The sequence below is a fragment of the Podarcis filfolensis genome, assembly GCF_964270895.1.
Source record: "Podarcis filfolensis genome assembly, chromosome: 13".
NCBI lineage: Eukaryota > Metazoa > Chordata > Lepidosauria > Squamata > Lacertidae > Podarcis > Podarcis filfolensis.
In genome coordinates, this window is record NC_139615.1 from 11,987,175 (window position 1) to 12,008,873 (window position 21,699).

Genomic DNA, 21,699 nt, shown 5'->3' on the forward strand with positions numbered 1-21,699 from the left:
TCAAACCATCTGATTTTTATAGATAGCCACCTCCTTTCAATGCCCTCCCTCCAGTAACAATTTCAGACATCAGAGAAGGTTCCCAGCATTGTTTTCCTAGACTGATTCAGGTAGCTGTGAGTGGGGCTTCAGCTATTCTCAACTGATTTTAACACCAGAGAAGGTTCTCACACCTTCAAAAACTTAGCAACTGCAAGGGAGGTGGAAGGAGCAGAGGCAGGAAGGGTAACCATGTTAGAATCACTACCTCCTCGGTATACAATTGGTCTTCCGGTTGGATTTTCCCATACAGACTGCAGTCTGGGGTGTTCCTGATTGCTGCGACTTCTCCCTTCACCCAGTTTTCCATTCCCCAACTCACCCTTGCCTCTCAGTCATGCTCTGCAGGTTTTCATAGGTTGGAATTTCTTCCAAATTTCAAGCGGTATTTTGGTACAATGCTTGGTTTTAATGATGCCTTTGTCTAATTCTGAGCAATACGAAAATGCATTTGCTTAACTCTGTAGACTCCGTTCCAGTACAGTTGAATGATCTGGATGATACAATCATAATAAGTGTGATAACATTGTGGCATCATATTACAGTCGTACCTTGGATCTGGAAACGGCTCAATTGCCGAACGTTTTGGTTTCATTATTTATATAGCATGAATATTTAACACATGTATGTTTGAAGAGAGTTTATGCCCCCTAATGAACCGGGTTTTATCTTCTGCTATTTATGCATTACTATATCTAATCTATTTCCTAGAATTAAGCTACATATTTTAAAGCCCTGATTCAGGAGTGCTATATGATAGTACCACTGGATTTAGAAGGATCTTTATTTATTACCACTATTCTTGCCGTTTCCCATGTTTTAGGAAAAACATGACTTACCATAATTTCATTTAATGTCTCTAACAAAGAGTGTTTTAATTCATTCAAAAATTAGTTATAGTACTCAGCTGTGAAACTATCTTATCTGGGGACTTTGCCTTTTTAAAACTTATTGACCACTCTGTGGAGTTTAGAGATTGTTATATGAGATTGGAGTTTATCAGATTCAGATTAGGTTAGACATGAAATTTAATTTTCCATATTTTTTCATCATTTCTCAGATTTATTTTTTTAAATTCATTTGCAACATCTTCAGATCTTGCAATCAACTTACCCTCATTGGTCTTTAATTTTTGGACCAAATTATTATGTTGTTTCTGTTTTAACAAATATGCTAAGAGTTAGCCAGCTTTGTTTCCTTTTGCAAAGGAGCACTGTCTTATGAATGGTTCTCTGAGTTACTGTGGAATGGATTTCTTGCATTTTGGAGAATTTAAGGAGAAGCCCTCCTGCGGAAGGCAGTGACCACCTGGGTAAGTCAGGGATAATATTATAATACCGCACCGTCACCAGTCCAGTGTGTGAACACCTGAGCAGAGAATCAATACCCTCTCAATCCAGCAATTGTGATGTAATCGTCATGGCAAGTGACTGACAGACCCCTGGGACAACGGCAGGACTGATTAACAAAGACACCAGTGCTAAACTTTGCAATTTAAAGTTTGGTTGTTTTTTTCATCACCCTGGCCACGGCCCCATGGACGTCCTTGTTACGCAAGGTGTAAATGACCGGGTTGAGCAGGGGGGTGACCACAATGTAAAAGAAAGCAATTTGCTTGTCCTGGTTGGGAGCGTTGGCTGAGGCTGGCTTCAAGTACATGAAGATGAGGGTGCCGTAGTACAAACTGACCACAGCTAAGTGGGAGGCACAGGTGGAGAAAGCCTTGCGCCAACCAGCCCTTGATCCCATTTGTAACACAGACGACAGGATGAGTCCATAGGAGGTTAAGACAACAGAGAGAGGACAGAGGAGGACCACCACAGAGGTCCAGAAAACAATGGTTTCTGTTACATAGGTGTTGTCGCATGCGAGCTTCAGCACCAATGGTAGCTCGCAGAAGAAGTGATTGACATGGTTGGGGCCACAGTAGGGATGTTGGAAGGTGCAGCCTATGTTCAGTGCTGCAATGAGGCAGCAAATGATCCAGGAAGCGGAAGCAAGCTGCCATCGGCGGCTCCTGTCCATGGCGATGGTATATAATAATGGATGGCAGATGGCCAGGAAGCGGTCATAGGCCATGACAGCCAGCAGGAAGCACTCGGTGCCCCCTAGCGTCATGGTGGTGTACATTTGGATTGCGCAACGAGTGTGGGAGATGGCTCCATTTCCGGAGAGCAGGTGAGCTAGCATTTGGGGCACGGTGCTGGTGGTGTAGCAGATCTCCAAGACGGAGAGGTGAGTCAAGAAGAAGTACATGGGCGTCTGGAGTCTAGGGTCAGCCTGCACAAGCATGATGATCACCAGGTTCCCCATAAGGGTAAGTGAATATACGAGGAGAATCATGAAGAAGAGGAGAAGCTGGGTTGTGCGGTGACTGCTGAGTCCCACCAAGATGAACTCTCGGACAGAGGTTTGGTTTTCAGGTGTCATTCTGCTCTGCTTAGCTGCAGAGACAATGTGCCGCCGCTGGAGACAGTCTGATTTTCTTGGAGACAGCCTTAACAATGAAAAGTTACTCTTTGGTTCCTGAAAGGGCACAATGAATCCCAAAGCAATCTATGAAGATAAGCGAGAGAGAATTTGGTTCCTATAGAAGACTTCATTTTCCAGTGCTCCATTACTGCAAGTTAACATTTAGTGTCTTGAATTATGTCTATTAGTATCACTTTATAATTCTGGGGTGGGGTGTTAGGGGCGGGATATGATGGGTACCTTCTTAGAATCATAGAATCATAGAATCATTGAGTTGGAAGAGACCACAAGGGCCATCGAGTCCAACCCCCTGCCAAGCAGGAAACACCATCAGAGCACTCCTGACATATGGTTGTCAAGCCTCTGCTTAAAGACCTCCAAAGAAGGAGACTCCACCACACTCCTTGGCAGCAAATTCCACTGTCGAACAGCTCTTACTGTCAGGAAGTTCTTCCTAATGTTTAGGTGGAATCTTCTTTCTTGTAGTTTGGATCCATTGCTCCATGTCCGCTTCTCTGGAGCAGCAGAAAACAACCTTTCTCCCTCCTCTATGTGACATCCTTTTATATATTTGAACATGGCTATCATATCACCCCTTAACCTCCTCTTCTCCAGGCTAAACATGCCCAGCTCCCTTAGCCGTTCCTCATAAGGCATCGTTTCCAGGCCTTTGACCATTTTGGTTGCCCTCCTCTGGACACGTTCCAGTTTGTCAGTGTCCTTCTTGAACTGTGGTGCCCAGAACTGGACACAGTACTCCAGGTGAGGTCTGACCAGAGCAGAATACAGTGGCACTATTACTTCCCTTGATCTAGATACTATACTCCTATTGATGCAGCCCAGAATTGCATTGGCCTTTTTAGCTGCCGCGTCACACTGTTGGCTCATGTCAAGTTTGTGGTCAACCAAGACTCCTAGATCCTTTTCACATGTACTGCTCTCAAGCCAGGTGTCACCCATCTTGTATTTGTGCCTCTCATTTTTTCCCCCCAAGTGCAATACTTTACATTTCTCCCTGTTAAAGTTCATCTTGTTTGTTTTGGCCCAGTTCTCTAATCTGTCAAGGTCGTTTTGAAGTGTGATCCTGTCCTCTGGGGTGTTAGCCACCCCTCCCAGTTTGGTGTCATCTGCAAATTTGATCAGGATGCCCTTGAGTCCATCATCCAAGTCGTTGATAAAGATGTTGAATAAGACTGGGCCCAAGACAGAACCCTGTGGCACCCCACTAGTCACTCTTCTCTTGGGCACTCAGTTCTCACCTGTGGCTCCTAGAAGCTGTCATTCGATAGCAGCCACATCCCAGGAATGGCTTCGACTGGACAGCTAAACCAGGTGAGGAAATTAATGTTCATGGCTAACTTAGATTCATAAATTTCATTGGGTCTACTCTATGAGTATGACCAGTATTGGAAACAACCCTTTGTAATGGATTGCTTTGAAGTCATTACATTCTGCACCAGGTAAAGTAATCTTTAGTCAGCCCAATTCCCCCCTCCACGTTTCCCATCTTTTGCCCGACCAAAGGTGGCAACCCTAGGTACCAGTCCAGGTTCCACCAGTCTGAAAGAATAAGAGCTAAACAAAAACAAAAACAAGATGAGCCCATTCCTCCACAACAGAGCTTTCCAAACTTTTCATGTTGGTGACACACTTTTTACACATGCATCATCTCACAACACAGTGATTCAGCTTTACTAGCAAAATGGAGGTTAACCTAACCCCATTCCAGCCCCAGGAGGTGGGTTTGCGCAAACACCTACACACTACAGCTGACACGCTAGCATGTCATGACACAGTTTCGAAAGCACTGCTCCACAATCTTACTGTACTTCCCAATAGTAAACAAGCCACATTGTGAGATGCTTGCTTTGCATGGAGACAAACTCTATCACTGTTCTCCAGTCTTGGGCAGATGACCTTCTATGGCTTCTAACCTGTGGTCCCTTAAATGGGGATGTCACAGACTTCATACGTGCAAAAACTCTGTTCTTCCTCTGATCAGTGGTTTCCCCCAAGTAGTGATTTTTTTTTATTTGAGTGCTGGACACTCAAGGGCTACTGGATTCTCTGACTTCCTGCATAGTACACCATTCTGTCATAAACAAAGATAAAACTATACTTGCCAAAGCAGTGAAGAGCCATCATTCCGGTTCTCTGGTTCAACTGCTATGAAAAAAGCCCTAGTGCTACAGCGTTTTCTCCTGACAACAATACCACTTCCAATCTGCAAAGCCTTTTAAGGCCACAGTCACCGCATGGTTTAATTGTCAGGTTTTTGCTCCCCAGATTCCCAAAGGTTTGTGGATATAGTAATAAAGGCAAGATAATAAAGGCTGTGTGTTTTATCACTCAAGGACTCTTCCAATCCCTTTGGGGCTTTCCTCTGCTTCATTAAGAGTTTGTTGTTTTGTTATGTTATTTGGGTATCCCAAGAGCAACAGGATTGTCACACCACAGAGGAAAAGAGTCGTTGAACTTTCAAACAAAAGATTGCTGGGATGAGGAGAATCCCGTGGCACATCTTCCCAAACACTACGCAGGCCTGCAAACACAGTTGATATGCCCCTTTAATACATAGAGCGTCCATTCAAATCTGGTCATTAAATTCTGTCGCTTGCATGGCAGTCCTGTACATGTCTACTCTGAGTTACGTTTAATTGAGTGCAATGAGACTCATTCCTTTACCTCTTTTAAACTTTGCAGTAACCAAGTCTGACAGATCTACTCCACTTCAACATGGGGAGGAGTTGTGGTGGAGCGCGTGGCCACCCACTCTCCTCTGGGGGCAGGGACGAAGTCCCGCATTGCCCGGGGATCCCGGCCACGTCAGTGGCCAGCCAGCCAATCCTGGTGGTGGGGGCGTGGCCAGGACCATTTAAGCTGAGGTGCGAGCCAGGGGCTTCCTCTTGGCTCGCTTCCTCAATCTCCCTCCTTCCCTCCCTATTTTGCAGTTTTAGTCATTGCCCTTGCTATGGACCTTGGTTGGTTGCTGTTGAGGGGCCTGGTAGGAATTTTTCCACTTGGCAAATTGGCACAAGCCATTTGGTTTTTGCCTACCTCATAGCAATCGTCACAAATTTGTTAGGGTGGCGGTTAGGCATTGTTTGACCATATAATGGGGGAGGGGAGGTATGGCCATCACCTGCCCCTCCAAGCTTAAGGGTATTCTGTTAAAGAAATCCAGGGATGTGGATCTTGTCCAAAGCCTGGGGTGGGGCTACAGCCATGACACAATCCTGACGGGAACACCCAGGGGAGCTCGAGTTGGTATGCATCGACAGGGCTCCCCCTTCCAGTGGTTTACCCTTACTGGACTCTGTGCGCATTGGGCAGGAGTCAGATATAGTTGGGTCCAAACAATGCCTAAGCCAATACCGCTCACATTCTGTAATCACTCAATAAAGCTGTGGCCAAATTTTGCCCAATAACATCAACTTAATATCTGTGTCCTTGTGTGGGTTATTCTTCAAAGGAGGGCTGGTTTCGGGGTCTCGACACGCAACACCTGGAGAGCCACCTGCCCATGGTGCAAAGTGGGAACAAATTGCAAATGAAGACAATGCATTGATGTGTGGAATCAAGTATAAATTGAAATCGCTATTGGTTTTGCAGGCTGGGACTCGGTGCATATGTGTACTGTGTGGGGGAGGAGGGCTCCCCCCCCCAAGGAACTGGGGCACCAACTATCGGGGGTGGAAGGGGCTTCAGCCCCCTCAATATATTTGAGCAAGGGGCAAGTCCCCCTAATACTGAGGGGTGGCATCTGCTGCCCAGCAAGTAGTGGTTGCATGCTGGGATGTGTGGAGGGTGAAGAGAACCCTGGTGGGTGGAGATGCATTCCTTATTGGGCAACCTTTTGTGTGTGTGTGTGTGTGTGTGTGATAAGATTTTTTTTTAAAAGATGTTTAAAATGAGTATATCAAAAAAAGTTCAAAGCATTTCTGTCAGGGATTAAAGGAGCAGAAGTCTCCCCATAAATATTAAACAACAACAGCTAGGCTTCTCTGCGTACAGAAATGGAAGGAAGAAGACGTTCCAACAAAAGAAGAATGGATAAGTAAGATGCAGTAATGGACTATCCAGAACCGGCAAAATTAACAGCAAAATTAATCGTGTTTTATGGAAGAACGGATGCCTTTTTTAGACTGTTTAAATAAATATTGCAGTATGATGAACTGGAGAGCAGGATTTGAGCTATGAGCAGCAGAAATAATTAGATTATAATATTGTGGTTATGATTTGATAGATGGGGTGCAGCAGAAGGGGAGAAACAGCAAGGGGTGGGAAGTCGAAAAAATAAGAGAAAATATGAAATTGTGTTTTGACTGTATATGTTTTTTCTTTTAAATAGAAAATTTGCATTTTTTTAATGTCACATTGAATTCTAGTACAGTTCAATCCAAGAAAAACAACAACTGACAGACGAATAATGAGTACAGGGTTATATATATATATATTTATATATTACGGTATGTGTTGGTATAATACAGTTGTGGCTGAATGGTAGAAATTAGCTTGAGGACTGATGAAATCCAATCTCATCTGAACAGGAATAGAGCACTCAATGCATTTCCAAAATAAGCACTAATGTTTAATTTCAACACCTTAAAAACACATTAGATCTTGGTCTTTTTCTAAACTAAAAAATGTTAACACCAAGCTAGCTACGTAACTGGAAAGGTTTGGATAGAGAATGCTCTCCCTAGGCTTTCATACAGTGAAGAGATCATTAAGCCTACAACAATACATATGGCTAAAATCCACGCTGAATGTCAAACTGCCGATTTCCACTAATAACTTGTTCTAGGGAACTGTGTTCTAGAAGTTACTCTTTTGCATGAAAGCAAGCAACAAGGTATAATCTTATGCAAAAATGTTTCTCAAATCGTTTTAAATTGAGCTGAAAACTATAGGTATGTCATCATTATGAAAAAAAAGTCTAAATACCGTATTTTTCGGTGTATTAGACAAGGTTTTTTGACTCAAAAATCATGTCAAAAAATGGAGGTTATCCTAAACATGGATAGTGCCATGGTGGGGTGCAGCACAGAGGATGAACAGAACCCATCATGCTAGCCCAGACCTAGCACCGAGTGAGGGAAGGGCACGAAGCGTTCACAGAGTCCACTGCTCCAGCCCAGCCCTCGCCACCAGAGTCACGTGGATCCACACTGGATGTCTGCCCGCCCACACTGTGGGGAGCCTGGCCAGGCAAATCAGCCCTTGGCAGGTGACTAGTGGGTAGGCGTGACCTTTCCAGACCTGGTAAAAGGACAAGGCATGCTGCCACTCTGTGTCTTTTCCATCTTCCTTTTGTCCTTTGAACTGCTGGACTGCTAGCCTGCAGTCACTAGGTAAATCTCCCTCATGGGGTAAAACTGTTTTTATACGTTTGTAACTTTAAACCTAAAGCCTGCCTTCAGGGATCACACTGTGCTCTGCCTGATCGTGAGCAAGCTTTCTTTTATTGCTTATGAATAAAGACACTGTCGTCTTCATTCTTTTAGGAGGAATTCAAGGGGGTCTTACCGCAGGACGCGGGTGGCGCTGTGGGTTAAACCACAGAGCCTAGGACTTGCCGATCAGAAGGTCGGCGGTTCGAATCCCCATGATGGGGTGAGCTCCTGTTGCTCGATCCCTGCTCCTGCCAACCTAGAAGTTTGAAAGCACATCAAAGTGCAAGTAGATAAATAGGTACCACTCCGGCGGGAAGGTAAACGGCGTTTCCGTGCACTTCTCTGGTTCGCCAGAAGCGGCTTAGTCATGCTGGCCACATGACCCGGAAGCTGTACGCCGGCTCCCTCAGCCAATAAAGTGAGATGAGCGCCGCAACCCCAGAGTTGGCCACGACTGGACCTAATGGTCAAGGGTCCCTTTACCTTTACCTTACCAGGAAAATGTTCAAACACCTTTCAATCTGGACAAGCCAGATTGAATTGCATATTGTCTTAAGAAACTCACATGAGTTTGCAACTAGTTTTCTGCTGTGTAAAGAGGAATGCACTCTGCTAAGTAAAGGAACTTGCTAGCGCAAGTTAGGAAGGATATTAATAATATATCCTATCCTGCCACCCTGAACATTCCCACAGCCCACACATGATGTTTTGAAGATACAAATAGGGCTTGTGGTTTGCTTTTGTGAGAACGAAAGAGTAAGGGATACTGCTCAAAACCTAAGACCTCTGACTAGGCTTCAGGGCTGAGCGGAGACTTGATACGCAAATACAAAGCACATTAGGCCTTCTGGCACAGCATTCATTAAGGGGAACTGGCAGAAACTGGGCAACACCCAGACTAATAACACAAGACGTTAGCATCTTATTCCAAGCCCCTTCTGCGCAGGACTTTTGCTGCTGCTGCATGGATATCCTTGTTGCGCAGGGTGTAGATGATTGGGTTGAGAAGAGGGGTGACCACGATGTAAAAGACAGCGAGTTTCTTGTCGCTGTCGGGGTCTGTGACTGACGGGGGTTTCACATACGCAGCAATGACCGTGCTGTAAAACAGGGTGACGACCGCCAGGTGGGACACACACGTGGAGAGGGCCTTGCGCAGTCCAGTGGTTGAGTGCATCTTCAGCACAGAGAACAAAATGAGCCCGTAGGAAGCCAGAATGACAGCCAGAGAGGTCAGGATCACCACCGCAGACGTCCCAAAAACAATCATCTCTGTGGAATGGATGTCGGCGCATGCCAGCTTCATCACGATCGGCAGCTCACAGATGAAATGGTTGACGCGGTTGGGGCCGCAATATGGGAGGCGGAGGGCGCAGATGACGTTTGTTGTAGAGACAATGATGCCACCAGCCCAGGAGGCTGAGGCCAGCTGCACCTGGCGCCACCTGCCCATGAGGATGGTATATAGCAGTGGGTGGGAGATAGCCAAGTAGCGGTCATAAGCCATGACACCCAGGAGAATGCACTCGGTGCCGCCCATGCACGCAATGGCATGCATCTGGACCACACAGCGTGTGAAAGAGACAGTCCCATTCTGGCTCAGGAGGTTTGCCAGCATTGGGGGCAACGTGCAGGTGATGTGGCAGATCTCCAGGCAGGAGAGGTTGGCCAAGAAGAAGTACATGGGCGTGTGGAGCCTCAAGTCGGTCCACACCAGCGAGATGATCACCAAGTTCCCCATAAGAGTGAGGGAGTAGATGATGAGGATGATCACAAAGAGCAGAATCTGCGTCTTTCGGTGGTTGGTGAGTCCAATCAAGACGATCTCAGTGACTGAGGTGATGTTTTCCATCCCTGCATTGGCCTCCTACTGGCAGGAAAACGACAACTCATTTTAGCAATAGGGAAGGGGAAGGGGAAGGGGAAGGGGAAGGGGAAGGGGAAGGGGAAGGGGAAGGGGAAGGGGAAGGGGAAGGGGAAGGGAAGCAAAGCAAAGCAAAGCAAAGCAAAGCAAAGCAAAGCAAAGCAAAGCAAAGCAGCAGTGAGAGACTGCAACATTCTTTGGGAACTGAGAGGTGTGAGATTTCTGGAACAGAAAGATTTATATCCAGTGCTTTAAAAATTAAAAAAAAAATTAAAAGGTGCCGGTACCCACCAAGAAAGAGGAAGGTGGGTGGCACTGTGGTCTAAATGAGGTGAGCTCCTGTTTCTCAGTCCCAGCTCCTGCCAACCCAGCAGTTCAAAAGCACGCCAAAGTGCAAGTAGATAAATAGGTACCACTCCGGCAGGAAGGTAAACGGCATTTCTGTGTGCTGCTCTGGTTTCACCAGAAGCAGCTTAGTCATGCTGGCCACATGACCTAGAAAAACTGTCTGCGGACAAACATCGGCTTCCTCGGAAAGTAAAGCGCCACAGCCCCAGAGTTGTCCACAACTGGACTTAATAGTCAGTGGTCCCTTTACCTTTTTACTCGCCATGAAAATATTACAGTAAGTGCACTTTTAACATTTTGAGGGGAGGAAGGTGTCAGTACTATGCACCCCATGTATACCACCAGTAAAAACACTGTTTATATTAGCTATAGATCCAGTGTTTTTGGGGGGGGGGACGACAGGGGTATGCATACTTCTAAACATTTTGTGAATCTTTGTACTTTTCTCCATTTACTGTATTTATTTTTCCTGATTTCAACTATAAAACGGTGATTTTCTTGAGTCAAAATGAGAGTACCCCTAAAAAAGCACTGTATATATATCTCTATGTCTATCACTATCTCTGTCACTAAAGCCCCACATATTTTGAACAGTTTTCCTTTCTCAGGGACACTCATGAACATCAAATTTCAATAAGCTAAAGATCAGTCTGGTAAATTCTATCGGTATTTCTATACGGATGTTTAGTATTATTTTATATAAACTACTTAAGAATGTGTGTGTGTGTGTGTGTGTGCCATATACTTTAATTAAGTGACATTAAATAAATTTAATATGTGGTATCTGTATGTTACTGCAACTTTTTCCAGCATCTCCTCACCCCCTAGCAGTTAATCCCAGCTAGCTCACAGGTTGCCCGTTGAGCAGTTTTTACAACCTGCTAAGTGAAGAAGTTAAAGCTGCCCTGCATTGTACCATGTCAGATGGTTATGTGCAAGACAAATGATTTTCCTTTTTTAAAAAAGACATTTTTTGCACATTATAAAATATTGCCAAGACTACTGGGAGGACCATGAGGATGGTCCTGCAGTCACAAAGATGGAGAAAGCTCCAGTGAACTCCTAGGCACTTAGAGACTCCCCCCCCTTCCTTTACATAGGATTGGTTCCTTCCCGCTTTTCTGTCCTCCGTTCTCTGGGATTGGGGCAACCCTAAACCCATACAAATTCTAATACCCAATCTATAAATTGATTTGAAATGGGTGAACTTTCCTTGAGCAAAAGGCCCACAGTATTAGCAACTTAAACAAGAGGCATAGTAATTAATTAATTTCTGCTAAAACAACGAGATGTGCTCTTCTATTCCTCTGGTATGTCTGGACCAAGACGTTTTGCTGCCTAAGGCAAAGAACATGATGGTGTCTCTTTTCTGCCATGTACTGAAATCAACTAGACCAGTGGTTGAATCTGATTTTGACATTAGTGATGGGACAGAAATGCAAGGGGGCACAAGACACACAGCTGTTCTCCAGCACCTCACCACTGTTGCTTGCTCCCCAGCATCTGTGGCCCATTGTCACTCCATCTAATGATAGGGATGGACCTCCCTCCCTCCCACCCATGCACACCAATCTCAATTCCAAATGACTGAACAGGAATTTACCTTCATGCTTCTCTCTGATCTTCCTCCTCAAGAAAGTGGGCTCCACTTCACTTTCTAAGCCAGGATACTGAACAGTAAAGCTGATTGTCAAACTACCAGTAACTATGCAGTGAGACCTGTGCCATTTTTTCTGCCCAAACGTGCACCAATGATGGAGGGCAGTGATCTCTTTGCTGCTTCCAAAAGATGGCTTGTGTCAGGATCTTGGCAGCCTTGTGCCTAGTGGTTTCTTCCTTCAGCACAGAAGTGTGAAGTATCTTCAGCTTCCTACTGAAAACCCATTGGAATTAATTATGGAGATGGGCTGCAGGCTGTTTTTATTTTCTCTCTGACCTTCGTATTGTATGAAGGTTTAGGATCCAGCAAGATAATGAAAGGCAGGGGACCTATGCCATGGGGACTGCTCCAACCCCCTTTGGTGCTTCCCTTTGCATCATTATCAACCTGTTGTTGTTGTTGCCTCTTGTCTCAGGGAGGTCAGTGATCACAAAAGCAAGGGGAGAGCGAGAGCAAGCAGGGGTTGCCAGAGCTCTCTTCATCCTGAGCTGCCCAGAGGCAAGGTGCACCCCAGGGTGCTGTACTGGAGGGGAAATATATGGGGATACACCTTTGGGGCTTTCTTTTTTCAGAGCAGGAAGGATGATGCATTCAGAGGCATACAGAATCTGATAACTTCCACCAACCCTAAGCAGCATGGTCATAGAATCATAGAATCATAGAGTTGGAAGAGACCACAAGGGCCACCGAGTCCAACCCCCTGCCAAGCAGGAAACACCATCAGAGCACTCCTGACATATGGTTGTCAAGCCTCTGCTTAAAGACCTCCAAAGAAGGAGGCTCCACCACACTCCTTGGCAGCAAATCCCGCTGTCGAACAGCTCTTACTGTCAGGAAGTTCTTCCTAATGTTCCTAATGGTCATTAAGTCAGGGGTCATGGAAGTTGTAGTCCAACATCATGTACAGGGAATAAAATTGGTTACCGTATGAAATAGGAATTTCAATCAACGTGCATCTGTTGATCAAAGGAATTTTCCCCCAAACCATAACACAAACTGATTTTTTCTTCTTTCAATTCCTAGTTTTATTATCAACAAACATAAAAAAATCTATAAGCTCCAAAATCGTTAACACAATAAAAAAATTTCCTAAACCAGGCAGGCCCCATAAGAGATGCATTTTAAATGAAAGAACACATTCTACTCATGTAAAACATGCTGATTCCCGAACTGTCTGTAGTCTGGATTTAGGAGGTGATTGGGCTGGATCCGGCCCCCGGACCTTTGTTTGCCTACCTATGTTCTAAAGTGTACAGTGGTACCTTGGGTTACAGATGCTTTAGGTTACAGACCCACCACCAGTGCCATGTGGATCCACACTGGATGTGTGCCCACCCGCACTGCAGGGAGCTTGGCCAGTCGAATCAGCCCTTGGCAGGTGAATCCCCTTGACGCTTGCCAGGCAGCCATTCAGCGAGGAGGCCAGGGATGCGGTGGCAAGGCAAAGCTGGGATCTGGGGCCCAGAGACGCCCAGTGGTAGGCAGGGCAGGATGGGGATCCCTGCGTTGGGGTGTCTGGTTCACTCCCCCTCAAAATCATGCACCTCCCCCCCTCCACTATTCCTCTGTATTGAGTCAAGCCATTAGTCCACTAAGATCAATATTGCTGATGATGTATTGCCATTGGCGCTTTAGGGATTCGGGCAGGAGTCCTTCCTAATGCAACCTGGAGATGCCAGGGTTTGAACCTGGGGCTTTTGGAATGAATAGCACATGCTCTGCCACTGAGCTATGACCCTGATACCCTGTATGCCCCCACACAACCTTTTGAAGATACAAATAAGGCTTGTGATTTGCTTCTGTGGGAACAAAAGAGTAAGGGAGACTGCTCAAAACCTAAGTCTTCTGACTAGGCTTCAGGGCTGAGCAGAGACTTGATATGCAAATACAAAACGCATTAGCCTTTCTGGCACAGCATTCATTAAGGGGAACTGGCAGAAACTGGACAACACCTGGACTAATGACACGAGACGTCAGCATCTTATTCCAAGCCCCTTCTGCGCAGGACTTTTGCTGCTGCTGCATGGATATCCTTGTTGCGCAGGGTGTAGATGATTGGGTTGAGAAGAGGGGTGACCACGATGTAAAAGACAGCGAGTTTCTTGTCGCTGTCGGGGTCTGTGACTGATGGGGGTTTCACGTACGCGGCAATTATCGTGCTGTAAAACAGGGTGACGACCGCCAGGTGGGACACACACGTGGAGAGGGCCTTGCGCAGTCCAGTGGTTGAATGCATCTTCAGCACAGAGAACAAAATGAGCCCGTAGGAGGCCAGAATGACAGCTAGAGAGGTCAGGATCACCACCGCAGACGTTCCAAAAACAATCATCTCTGTGGAGTGGATGTCGGCGCATGCCAGCTTCAACACAATCGGCAGCTCACAGATGAAATGGTTGACGCGGTTGGGGCCACAATACGGGAGGCGGAGGCCGCAGATGATGTTGGTTGTAGAGACAATGATGCCACCAGCCCAGGAGGCTGAGGCCAGCTGCACCTGGCGCCACCTGCCCATGAGGATGGTATATAGCAGTGGGTGGGAGATAGCCAAGTAGCGGTCATAAGCCATGACACCCAGGAGAATGCATTCGGTGCCACCCAGGCAGCCAATGGCATGCATCTGGATCACACAGCATGTGAAAGAGATGGTCCCATTCTGGCTCATGAGATTTGCCAGCATCGGGGGCAAAGTGCAGGTGATGTGGCAGATCTCCAGGCAGGAGAGGTTGGTGAGGAAAAAGTACATGGGCGTGTGGAGCCTCAAGTCGGTCCACACCAGCGAGATGATCACCAAGTTCCCCATAAGAGTGAGGGAGTAGATGATGAGGATGATCACAAAGAGCAGAATCTGCGTCTTTCGGTGGTTGGTGAGTCCAATCAAGACGATCTCAGTGACCGAGGTGATGTTTTCCTTCCCCATGTTGGTCTCCTACTGGCAGAAAAAAATGGCAGGGAAAGCAGTGACAATGAGAAACTGTAGCATTCTTTGGGAACTGAGAGGGGTGAGGTTGCTAGAACACTGAGATTTATATCCAGAGCTTAAAAAAATTAAAAAGGTGCCGGTACTCACCATGAAGATATTACAGTAGATACACTTTTAACATGGGGGGAGGGAAGGTGCCAGTAATGTGTACCCCATGTGTACCCCCAGAAAAAGCACTATTTATATCTATCTATATAATGATACCTTGGATTAAGAACTTAATTTGTTCTGGAGGTCTGTTCTTAACCTGAAACTGTTCTTAACCTGAAGCACCGCTTTAGCTTAAGGGGCCTCCCACTGCTGCCACGCTGCCGGAGCACGATTTCTGTTCTTATCCTGAAGCAAAGTTCTTAACCTGAGGTACTATTTCTGGGTTAGCGGAGTCTGTAACCTGAAGTGTATGTAACCCGAGGTACCATTGTATGTCTATATGTCACTAAGGCCCAACATATTTTGAACAATTAGCCTTTCCCCGGGACCAGAGGCACAGCAAGGTTAGGTGGTACCCGGTGTGGAATTTCTTTGCCCCCCCCCCCGAAATTGAAATCTGTCAAAGAGAGCCAACCCCCCCCCCCCAATGAAAGCCGTGCAGGCAATGCTGTTACTGGTCCTGATCCCACTTTGCTCCTTCTCGCCTCCCTCCTCTTCCCCCAACCATCTCTCTCTCTCTCTCTCTCTCTCTCTCTCTCCCCTCAAACCAGTTGGGCTACAGAAATCACCTGGGCACCCCTTTCCCCCCCTCAAACCAGTGTGCCTTGGTCCTTAAATGAAAGGCGGCATCTGGCTGTCCACTGAAGGAGAGAACTTGTTCAGAGAACACCGCCCTGTGACTCCAGTCTCAGTCTCCCACTCAGCCACAGGAGGCAAAGGCTGTACGCATCGTGGTCGTGCCCACTGACTTGAGAGAATGTTCTTTCTCCTTTAACTGGCAAGATTCTCTCTTACGAAGATGAAACCAAAAGGAGAAGACTGATCTTTCCCTCACTCTCCGTAGATCAGAAAAAAGGTTCTTGCTCTTGCATATATGGAAAATTTCAAAGTCTGGATGATAATAACCTGGGATCAGCAGTAGTCTGACCATGTAAGAACTCGGGCATCTGCATGATTTTTTTTCCAGGAGAGATGCAGCAAAGTACAAAATGTGGTGGCGAGCCCTGGCACCATGTCTGTTAAGCTGAATATTGACTGCCTTTGAGAAACTAATGGATCATATTTCTCCCACTCTGTTATTTCTTGATGGGCAGACCTACTGATCAGTGAAATGCAGACTTGCTGTTTGACAATATTTTTCCACTGCAGCTGAAACCTTCAGTTCTTTCCCTGGCTCCCCTTCCCCTGCCCACCCTGAATTTATTGCACTGCTGCTCCAAGCGACCTCACAGTCCCCTTGCATTTCCCCTTTTCAAAACAGAAGAAAACATGGAGGACACTGCCCCCCTTCCTCCACCACGGTTCAGGACTCTTAAACATCAAATTTCAATCAGCTAAAGATCAGTCTGGTAAATTGTATACGTATTTCTATCGGAATGTTTAGTATTATTTTATATAAACTATTTAAGAACTTTTATATATGAAAAAGTGACAAATTCTTTAATTAAGTGTACTGCCATGTACTGAAATCAACTAGACCAGTGGTTGAATCTGATTTTGACATTAGTGATGGGACAGAAATGCAAGGGGGCACAAGACACACAGCTGTTCTCCAGCACCTCACCACTGTTGCTAGCTCCCCAGCATCTGCGGCCCATTGTCACTACGCCTAATGATAGGGATGGACCTCCCTCCCTCCCTCCCTCCCTCCCTCCCATGCACACCAATCTCAATTCCAAATGGCTGAACAGGACTTTACCTTCATGCTTCACTTCACTTTCCAAAGCAGGATACTGAACAGTAAAGCTGATTGTCAAACTACCAGTAACTATGCAGTGAGACCTGTGCCATTTTTTCTGCCCAAACGTGCACCAATGATGGAGGTCAGTGATCTCTGTGCTGCTTCCAAAAGATGGCTTGTGTCAGGATCTTGGCAGCCTTGTGCCTAGTGATTTCTTCCTTCAGCACATAAGTGTGAAGTATCTTCAGCTTCCTACTGAAAACCCATTGGAATTAATTATGGAGATGGGCTGCAGGCTGTTTTTATTTTCTCTCTGACCTTCGCATTGTATGAAGGTTTAGGATCCAGCAAGATAATGAAAGGCAGGGGACCTATGCCATGGGGACTGCTCCAACCCCCTTTGGTGCTTCCCTTTGCATCATTATCAACCTGTTGTTGTTGTTGCCTCTTGTCTCAGGGAGGTCAGTGATCACAAAAGCAAGGGGAGAGCGAGAGCAAGCAGGGGTTGCCAGAGCTCTCTTCATACTGAGCTGCCCAGAGGCAAGGTGCACCCCAGGGTGCTGTACTGGAGGGGAAATATATGGGGATACACCTTTGGGGCTTTCTTTTTTCAGAGCAGGAAGGATGATGCATCCAGAGGCATACTGAATCTGATAACTTCCACCAACCCTAAGCAGCATGGTCATTAAGTCAGGGGTCATGGAAGTTGTAGTCCAACATCATATAGAGGGAATAAAATTGGTTACCTTATGAAATAGGAATTTCAATCAACGTGCATCTGTTGATCAAAGGAATTTTGCCCCAAACCATAACACAAACTGATTTTTTCTTATTTCAATTCCTAGTTTTATTATTAACAAACATATAAAACCAGAAGCTCTAAGGTCATTAACACAATTTAAAAATATCTTAAACCAAAGGGGTAGAGAGAGAACATGATTAATTTCTAAAGCAGGTGTCAGCAAACTTTTTCAGGAGAGGGCCGGTCCACTGTCCCTCAGACCTTGTGGGGGGCTGGACTATAATTTTTTGGGGGGGTGGGGAAATGAACAAATTCCTATGCCCCACAATGAAAGCACACATACTACTCATGTAAAAACACCAGGCAGGCTCCACAAGAGATGCATTTTAAATAAAAGGACACATTCTACTCATGTAAAAACACACTGATTCCTGAACCATCCATGGGCTGGATTTAGATGGTGATTGGGCCGCATCTGGCCCCCGGGCCTTAGTTTGCCTACCCATGTTCTAAAATGTACACTATATTGCTGAGTGGCAATTTAGAGATTTATGGGACCTCTTGAAAAGATATAGGAACGAGATATTGGCACACAGATTTTTCCCAAGGATTGGAATAAAATCTTGGAAACTTGACCCTTACAATCTGCTTCCAGTTTTCTTAGGGAAAACACTCATAAATGATAGAAATGGAATTTTAAAAGAGAAACATATAGTAAATAGCAACTTAATTCATAAAATACAAGAAGTTGAAACTCAGCGTCAGCACACTCAAATGGGGCTCTACAAATTAACTGATTTTTAAAGAAAATAATCACAAACCTCTTACTATTTCAGAAATTAACTTTATATTGAATGACATAGCCTGTAGCTGGCTATAGATATACCAGGTCGTGCATGTTCTAAACCAAACAAGTATATGAGCTCAGGCACTATGTAACCTAAATAGTTTTGAACAACTTCTTGAAAGGTCCAAGCCTCTAGGTAAGGACGTTATTTCTCAAATATACAAAATTCTCACACAATGGGCTCCTCCTCTCCTCGTCACAACACAATTAAAGTGGAAGAAAGTTTTGGAGAGGAAATAGTTGAACAACTTTGGGATCAAATTTGAAATAGTTTGCTGTTTGGTTCAGCCTCAGTGAAGACCTGAGAAAGTGTTTTAAAAATAGGACGGCTTTAATTGTCTGCCTACTTTGAAACAGAGACATCACCTTGCCAACAAAGGTCTGCATAGTTAAAGCTATGGTTTTCCCAGTAGTGATGTATGGAAGTGAGAGGTGGACCATAAAGAAGGCTGATCGCCAAAGAATTGATGCTTTTGAATTCTGGTGCTGGAGGAGACTCTTGAGAGTCCCATGGACTGCAAGAAGATCAAACCTATCCATTCTTCAGGAAATCAGCCCTGAGTGCTCACTGGAAGGACAGATCCTGAAGCTGAGACTCCAATACTTTGGCCACCTCATGAGAAGAGAAGACTCCCTGGAAAAGACTCTGATGTTGGGAAAGATGGAGGGCACAAGGAGAAGGGGACGACAGAGGATGAGATGGTTGGACAGTGTTCTCGAAGCTACAAACATGAGTCTGACCAAACTGCGGGAGGCAGTGGAAGACAGGAGTGCCTGGCGTGCTCTGGTCCACAGGGTCACGAAGAGTCGGACACGACTAAACGACTAAACAACAACACTTTGAAACATTACTATAAGCACCAGCTGATATTTACCTTAACCATTTCTGAAGCTCTGTATTCCCTTTCGCTGAAATAATGACATCATTTTGCATGTTTACATTGTTAACTGAGATTAAAAGCAATTAAAATAAACCTCTAAAGGGTGTGTAATGTGGCTATGACCCCAATTTGCAGGAGAAGACTGAAGGAAGGTGTTAGTTTTGTTCCAAAAATTAATTATGCAAATTATTCAAGCATTCTGTCTTAAGAAAATAAATTGCATTCAAAAATTATCTAAAGGGAGGGGGAGGTTATGCAGTAATCCTCAGCTGCTGTGTGAGTATTTTTTTAATGCTTATTTTTGAGGTGGCCAAGGAACATTGAATGTATCTTTTCCTCCATTTGCATTATATTTACATTTTATTGAGGGAAGAAAAATGCAAAAGTTACATAGTTCTCATTTCTGATTAAACTATGACATGATGGCTATCAATTGAATGGGATAATACCAAAATGGTTGGAAATACCACGTTCCTTTATCACAACTAACTTAAGATGGATATGGGCTACAGAATGTTAGATTTGTCAATCCTTTCTTCTTAGTTGCTCCCTACTATTCAGCTGAGGCCTCATCAGAATAATATAACATTTTGGGGAAAATATACAGCCTAGTAAACCAGCGCTGGAAGCTAAGATAGAGAAGATCTCCACAGCCACCATATATTTTCCTCTTGTGCTCAGATAGGTTGGAACAAATGAAAGCCACACACTGCAAAAAACCAGCATGCTGAAGGTGATGAACTTGGCTTCATTAAAACTGTCAGGTAACTTCCTGGCTAAGAAGGCTATAGTGAAGCTGGCAATGGCCAGCAAGCCCATAAAGCCCAAGACACTGTAGAACATGGTGACTGAGCCTTCATTACATTCCAGAACAATTTCTTTAGTCACAGAGTGCATATCCAAATCTGGGAATGGGGGAGACGTAGCCAGCCAAACACTACAAAGAATGGCTTGAATCAGGAAGCAGGAAAGAACAATGGAGGTGGCCTGCTGTTTCCCCACCCATTTCCTCATCCTGGAACCTGGTTTGGTGACCCTGAAAGCAAGGATCACAATGACTGTCTTGGCCAACACACAAGAAACTGCCACTGAAAAGATCATGCCAAATGCTGTTTGTCGAAGGAGACACGTCACTTTATCAGGTCGACCGATAAATAGCAAAGCACAAAGGAAGGCGAGAAAGAGGGAGGTGAGGAGAGTGTAGGTGAGGTTCCGGTTGTTGGCTTTGACTATAGGAGTGTCCCTGTGCTTAATGAAGACCCAAAGCACCAAAGCTGTGATGAAAGAAAGGGAAAGAGCAAAAGCAGTCAAAGTGATCCCCAAAGCTTCTCCATAAGACAAGAAACTGATGTCCTTTGGAATACACGAATCCTGTTCCATGTTTGGGTAATGATCTTGTGGGCACTGAAGGCATTCATCCATATCTGAAAAATGAATAAATTCTAGCTTCTATGCATTTCAGAACAATTTGTTTTCTACTAAAATAATCCAAAATAATGACAAAATATTAAATATGAGTTGAAAGGCATAATCCAAAAGATTCTTCTGTTTCCTTTTCCTATAACCAAGATTCAGCCACATTCAGTGATGATTTGCTCCCTTCTCCCCTCACACTCCTCAATGCAAGAGTTTTGGGTGAAACTCAGTTTATGTGTTATCACTTAACATGAAAATTCTTGAGAATTTTACTTGCTCTTTACTTGTATATATGCCAGATTTTCATTGACTAGAAATAACTAATCAATTGATCTCTAAAAATAATTGTGGAATACGTTGTTTTTCTGTCAAAAAGTGTCATTTGATAGGTATAAACTGGTGAGTACTGTGTTTCATAGTCAGAGAAGTGAAAAATTCTATATTTAGTTTTGCTCCCACCCACACATTATTCCAACCACTTCTTTTAATATAGAGTACAAATTTGTAAACATCTACTTGGTGTCTTGTTTATGACAAAGTGAGAAAAAAAATTGGGTTAACCTTTCTAAAAAAGCCAGAGGCCTTTTTACTAAGTATCATAGGCAATGACATTCCGATAAATGTAAGAGAAATATTTTTATATGAAACAGCAGCAGCCCAAACATTGATAGCAATGAACTGGAAAGGAGAAAATTCTCCAACTATAATGGATTGGCAAAACAAGTTACAGGAATATGTAGAAATGGCGCAAGTGACTAACAGCTTGAGAGACAACACAAAGCAAGCATTCGCGCAAAAATGGGGAAAATATAAGAGATATTTATGAAATTACAACAGTGGTATAAAGTCTATAGCAGCATTTGATTGATCCTGGATTAATGAAATATAAATGAAATAAGTCAAAGGTTAAGTACTGTTCTAAGAATGTATTAGAAAGGAAACAGGATAAGCTAATAATGTTAGGTATATTCACAATCAGAAAATATACATCGGAAAATGATAGGAAGTCCAATTATGTGGTGGTTTTTTAAATCTATGTTAATAAATAGAGAAGAAAACAAGAGACAGTAGAAATATAAATTAAGTTTATTGTTTGTTAAAAAATTCAGTATCTGAAGAAATGTGCATGCACACGAAAGATCATACCAATAGCAAACTTAGTTGGTCTCTAAGGTGCTACTGGAAGGATTTTTTTATTTTGTTTCGACTATATTTGTTGTATA

The 21,699-nt window shown here is 44.5% G+C and overlaps 3 protein-coding genes across 3 annotated transcripts; all 3 read right to left on the reverse strand.

Moving 5' to 3' along the window:
* Positions 1 to 1,533: 1,533 nt before the first annotated feature.
* On the reverse strand, positions 1,534 to 2,469 carry LOC310747324 (olfactory receptor 2D3-like; the record flags this gene model as incomplete). The annotated part of the gene is made up of 1 exon (XM_083581690.1): positions 1,534 to 2,469. The coding sequence occupies one exon, from the start codon at positions 2,467 to 2,469 to the stop codon at positions 1,534 to 1,536; it is 936 nt and encodes a 311-aa protein (XP_083437816.1).
* Positions 2,470 to 8,829: 6,360 nt separating this feature from the next.
* On the reverse strand, positions 8,830 to 9,759 carry LOC310747325 (olfactory receptor 2D2-like; the record flags this gene model as incomplete). Its single annotated transcript, XM_083581691.1, has 1 exon — positions 8,830 to 9,759. One exon carries the CDS (start codon positions 9,757 to 9,759, stop codon positions 8,830 to 8,832), a length of 930 nt encoding a protein of 309 aa, XP_083437817.1.
* A 4,001-nt stretch (positions 9,760 to 13,760) lies between these two features.
* On the reverse strand, positions 13,761 to 14,696 carry LOC310747326 (olfactory receptor 2J2-like; the record flags this gene model as incomplete). Its single annotated transcript, XM_083581692.1, has 1 exon — positions 13,761 to 14,696. The coding sequence occupies one exon, from the start codon at positions 14,694 to 14,696 to the stop codon at positions 13,761 to 13,763; it is 936 nt and encodes a 311-aa protein (XP_083437818.1).
* Between the last annotated feature and the right edge of the window lie 7,003 nt (positions 14,697 to 21,699).